The following is a 6,000-nucleotide window of genomic DNA, read 5'->3' as shown; positions in this document are numbered from 1 at the left end:
GGCCTTGCAATCTGGTATCATAAGGGAGGTGTTCCATTGTTTGGAGTAGATCTATTTAAATGATTGGGAGGAATTAGTGTGCCTACATTTAAGAAAACTTTCTGGCATTAATATACTGCCATAATGTACATTTCTCCATTTTTTTGCTATTTCTATGGGTCAGGCAGACATGCACAGAAATACGCAGCAAACATTATTATTATTATTATTATTATTATTATTATTATTATTATTATTATTATATCATCTGTACTGTTAGCTGAGTGGCAGGGGCGGATTTTTTCCCCTTGTTTTCTTCCCCCAAAAGTAAGGTGTGTCTTATACTCTGAGGAATATGGTAATCGCTAACGCCGATGCTTAGTACAAATGAAAGCAAATATATAACATTTGTCAGACCAATCCTAGAATACAGCTCACCTGTATGGAACCCACATTGCATATCTGACATCAACACAATTGAGAGAGTCCAGAAATATTTCAGAAGAAGAGTCCTTCATTCCTCTTCTCACAACAAAATCCCTTACTCCGCCAGACTTGAAATTCTTGGTTTAGACAACTTACAGCTCCGTCGTCTCCGTTCCGATTTAATTATAGTTCATAAAATCATATAGCAAAATGTCCTACCTGTTAACGACTACTTCACCTTCAACCGCAACAACACACGAGCACAAAATCGATTTAAACTCAATGTCAACCGCTCCAAACCTGACTGCAAAAAATACGACTTCAGCAACAGAGTAATCAACGCCTGGACTGCACTACCTGATTCTGTGGTTTCTACTCCTAACCCCAAAACCTTTAACCTTAGACTATCTACAATTGATCTCTCCTCTTTTCTAAGAGGTCTGTAAGGGGCGTGCATAAGCGCACCATTGTGACTACCGTCCCTGTCCTCTTGTCTACTTTTTATCATTACTTATCTAATGTTTAATTTGTACAAATTATCACCCTATAATTGTTTGACAAAATAAATTAGATAGATAGATAGATAGATAGATAGATGATAGATAGATAGATAGATAGATAGATAGATAGATAGATAGATAGATAGATAGATAGATAGATAGATAGATGTCCCAGGATAATATCATAGAATCCAATCTGGGTCGGTCACCAGTATCAGAAGTTCAGTCTTCCAGCTTCCAGACTTGACAAATCCTGACATGTGGACATGTGATACAGCAAGTACTGCTGCACGAATCCCAGTGACCAGTTAGGCCCCACAGAGTGGGTCTTCTCTGGGTCCGGTCAACCAAACAATGTCGTTTGGCGAGACCCAGGGGAAGAGCCTTCTCTGTGGCGGCCCCGGCCCTCTGGAACCAACTCCCCCCAGAGATTAGAATTGCCCCCACCCTCCTTGCCTTTCGTAAGCTCCTTAAAACCCACCTTTGTCATCAGGCATGGGGGAACTGAGATATTCCCTTCCCCCTAGGCCTATACGATTTATGCATGGTATGCTTTTGTGTATGTTCGTTTTTTTAAATAAGGGTTTTTAAAATTATTTTAAATATTAGATTTGTTATACTGTATGTTGTTTCATTATTGTTGTTAGCTGCCCCAAGTCTACGGAGAGGGGCGGCATACAAATCTAATAAATAAATAAATAAATTTCCCTATCTATTTACTATGACTGAACATCCAAAATATACTATTTAATTCTATGTTTTATAGGCCATATGTGTACATACATATTACACGCAGGCACACAAAACATACATTACTATATAAACTGTATGCATATGTACAGGTAGTCCCCGACTTACGACGTCGATTGGATTTCAACTTTCGCTACCATTGAGATACACTTTCCCCCTAGGCCTTTAAAAAAATGTATGCATGGTATGTTTGTATGTATGATTGGTTTTTATATAATGGGTTTTAACTGTTTTTAGTATTGGATTATACTGTTTTGTTACTGTTGTTAGCCGCCCCGAGTCTGCGGAGAGGGGCGGCATACAAATCCAAATCCAAATAATAATAATAATAATAATAATAATAATAATAATAATAATAATAAGAAGAAGAAGAAGAAGAAGAAATATTAATTGGAGTACGGTTCAGATTTTAATGCAGAAGATTTTGAAAATGGAAATAAAATTGAAACCAGAACTATCCCTTTTGGGGCCTAATGGAAAAAGAACTGGGGGAGAAAAATTGGAACTTTGTTTGTTTATGTTTATTTAGATTTGTATGCCGCCCCTCTCCGCAGACTCGGGGCGGCTCACAACAAAGTGAAAAAAAAACCACAATTTACAACAAATCTAAATTCTACTGAAAACATTTTAAAAACCCCATTTTCTAAACACACATACATACACACATACCATTCATAAATTGTATATGCCCGGGGGAGATGTCTCAGTTCCCCCATGCCTGACGACACAGGTGGGTCTTAAGGAGCTTACGAAAGGCAAGGAGAGTAGGGGCAGTTCTAATCTCCGGGGGGAGTTGGTTCCAGAGGGCCGGGGCCACCACAGAGAAGGCTCTTCCCCTGGGGCCCGCCAACTGACATTGTTTAGTTGACGGGACCCGGAGAAGGCCCACTCTGTGGGACCTTTGTTATTATATATGTTTATTTATTTATTTATTTGGTTATCAGATTTGTATGCCGCCCCTCTCCGCAGACTCAGGGCGGCTCACAGCAACAATAATACAATGTAACGAATCTAATATTTAATTAATCTATAATATGTTAGCTATTAATCTATATATGTTACCGCAGCAAGGCTGTTGTATGCACAGAAATGGCAGGACACCTCGATTCCTACTAGGGAAGAATACTTGCAGAAGTCGATGGGGTTGGCTGAAATGGCCCAATTGACTATTTTGATTAAAAGAAAAGAACACAACATTTGATTTCTTTGATTAAAGGAAGGAACGTTTCGTTGCCAGACTTTGTGCTTGACGTGGAGAAGAATGAAACTCTGACTTTGGATTTTGTCATTTAGACCAGTGTTTCCCAACCTTGGCAACTTGAAGATATCTGGACTTCAATTTCCAGAATTCCCCAGCCAGCGAATGCTGGCTGGGGAATTCTGGGAGTTGAAGTCCAGATATCTTCAAGTTGCCAAGGTTGGGAAACACTGATTTAGACTGATAGATCTTGGTCATATTATTATGAAAAAGCAAACTGTTGTGATTTGATGCAGGGGTCAGTTCTAGTTATTTTTACCACCAGTTCTGTGGGCGTGGCTTATGTTGTGGGCATGGCTTGATGGTCATGTGACAGCGGGGTGTGGCTTAATGGTCATGTGACAGCGGGCGTGGCTTTGCAATCATGCGACTAGGTGGAGTTTGCTGTGTAATCATGTGAGTGAGTAATAATAATAATAATTTATTAGATTTGAATGCCGGTGTTTTGTCAGGCTCTCTGGTAGACTCCTCCCAAAAATGCACAGGTACAAATTTCAGACACACACACATTTGAAAATTCTAAACAATGTTCTTTATAGTGAAAATTCACTTAAACTAAGCCCTCTTTTGGTATAGCCAAGAGCACTCGTCTCCAAACAAACTGGTAATTTGTACAAGTCCCTTATCAGTTCTGTGATACTCAGCTTGCAGCTGTGAGGCAATTCACAGTCCTTCTTCTTTCACAAAGTGAAACACACTTTGCTCTGGTTTAGTTTCAAAGCCAGGAAAAATCAGCACACAAAAGGTCAAAGTCAGCAAAGCAGGCACGAAACACAACGATCAGATAATCCTCCACAATGGCCAAACCCACAGGCTGCTCTTTATAGCAGCCTCACTAATGACCACAGCCCCACCCAACCACAGGTTGCCTCATTTTCTTTGATAATAATCTCTCAGTTGTTGTTGCCTATGCATCGCTCTCCGCATGCGTGGCTGTATCATGAACTCTTGTTCTGAATCCAAGGAGGAGCTAGATAATTGATCTCCTTCTGAGCTGTCTGCCCCACTCTCCTCCTCCCTGTCACTCATGTCTTCTTGGTCAGAGGAGCCTTCATCATCAGATTCCACCGGGCGCAAAACAGGCCTGCAGCATGTGGATGTCTCCCCCACATCCACAGTCCTTGGGGCAGGAACAGGGCCAGAGCTAACCACAACAGCCGGTATTAGGTATTATATTACCTAGACATCCTTACAGGTTCCTTGCTCTGAAGAATTCACTGTTGGCAGCAGCTGGTTGATTGGACCTCCTCAAATATTGAGTTTGATGTGAAGACACGTCCCTTTGTACGCGAGTCACCTCCTTCCTTGAAGCTGCAGAGATCTTCTCATAAGAGCATAAGAGTTTGACGTGTACTACTTATGTCCTAGGTGGATCCTGAGCCTTATGTGGAAATCTGCACCTACGACACCTGCGTTTGTGAGTCCGTTGGGGATTGTGCCTGTTTCTGTGATGCCATTGCTGCTTACGCCCATGCTTGTGCCCAGAAAGGAGCTGTGGTCAACTGGAGGTCTCCTTCTCTATGCCGTAAGTGCTGGGGAAAGAATGACACAGAGGGAGAGGGGGGAGAAAGGGAGAGAGAGAGGGAAAGCCAGAGGGAGAGGGAGAGGAGGATGCAAATAGAGAGAGAGGAAGAGAGGGACAGGGGGGAGAGACAGGGGGAGAGAGAGGAGGGAGGGATAGGGGGATGGAGAGAGGCAGAGAGAGAAGTAGAGACAGAGGGAGGTAGGGAGAGAGAGCAAGAGAGACACAGGGAGGGAGGGAGAGAGGGGGGAAGGAGGGAGGGGGAGGGGGAGAGTGAGACGGGAAGAGGGAGGGAGGGACAGGGGAGAGAAAGAGAGACAGGGAGGGAGGGAGAGAGGGAGAGAGAACAAGAGAGACGGAGGGAGAGGAGGAAGGGAGAGGGGAGGGAGGGAGAGAGGGAGGGAGAGGGGGAAGGAGGGACAGGGAGGGGGAGGGAGAGAGGGAGATGGGAAGAGGGAGGGAGGGACAGGGGAGAGGAAGAGAGACAGAGGGTGGGGGAGGGAGAGAGGGAGAGAAAGGCGGGATGGAGAGGGAAGGGGAGGGGGAGAGGGGGAAAGGAGGGACAGGGAGGGGGAGGGAAAGAGGGAGGGAGGGAGAGCTGGTGGAGAGAGCGGGGGAGGGGGAGGGAGAGAGAGAGAGAGAAGGAGGGAAGAAGAGAGGGGGAGAGAAAGAGAGAGAGGGAGGGAGAGAAAGAACACAGAAAAGAGCTCAAAGATTATATGGGGATTGGAGGCTAAAGGATATAAGAGTATGTCTAGTCTACTGAAAAGAAGGAGTGAACATGATAGCCGTCTTCCAATATTTGAGGGGCTGCCCCCAAGAATAGCGGTCTACCTGTTTCCTAAAGCACCTGAAGGCAAGGTAAGAAACCTTGGATGGAAACCAATCAAGGAGCGATCCAATCCAGAACTATGGAGAAATTGCCTGAGAGTAGGAACAATTAATCAGTGGAAAAAGTTGCCTCCACAAGTCATGAATGCCCCAACACTGGAAGTTTTCAAGAAGACGTTAGACAACCATGTGTCTTGTAACGATAGAGGGTTAGGCAGACATTTTATTATCCAGCTAGGTAGCATCATCAACGCTAGTTCTGATGTGATCGGATGCTGGCAGCGATGACGTTACCTAGTTTGGGTAACGAAAACTAGTCTCCAAGCAAACAGCCAAGCTCATCTACAGAAGTTCACTTTTTAAAAAATCGAAATGATTACACGGCAAAAGCATTCCATCATTTTTTAAAAAAATCTGGTATTTTGCAGCACAAAGTTGTGAGAGCATGAACAAAGTGGAGGAGGAATACCAGTGCGAATGGCGATACAACAGCTGTGGTCCCGCCTGTCCCAGGACATGCCAGCACATGGATCCAATAGCATGTCCCGTGAAGTGTGTTGAAGGATGCCATGCCCACTGTCCATCAGGTAAGGATTATGCCTGGCCGGGAGGATCTTACTCGGAGTTTCACTCTGACCTAAATAGTAGTGACTATTTTCTCTCTTTTGAAGTAGGGAGAAGCGAGTCATGGGTTTTCCTGTGGCTTCTTCAACTTCCCCATGCTCAGATCAGTG

The 6,000-nt window shown here is 44.0% G+C and overlaps 1 protein-coding gene across 1 annotated transcript in view; it reads left to right on the top strand.

Annotated features, from left to right (window-relative positions):
- The window catches only part of VWF (von Willebrand factor), a 175,648-nt gene that overhangs the window by 66,356 nt on the left and 103,292 nt on the right, over positions 1-6,000 (top strand). The window contains exons 16-17 of the mRNA XM_070755224.1: positions 4,282-4,438; positions 5,695-5,853. Of these exons, the coding sequence (XP_070611325.1) occupies positions 4,282-4,438; positions 5,695-5,853 (316 nt within the window). The remainder of the gene's footprint in view (positions 1-4,281; positions 4,439-5,694; positions 5,854-6,000) is intronic.

The sequence above is a fragment of the Erythrolamprus reginae genome, chromosome 6 (assembly GCF_031021105.1).
Source record: "Erythrolamprus reginae isolate rEryReg1 chromosome 6, rEryReg1.hap1, whole genome shotgun sequence".
Taxonomy (NCBI): Eukaryota; Metazoa; Chordata; class Lepidosauria; order Squamata; family Dipsadidae; genus Erythrolamprus; species Erythrolamprus reginae.
This window is presented reverse-complemented; position numbering and strand designations above follow the sequence as displayed.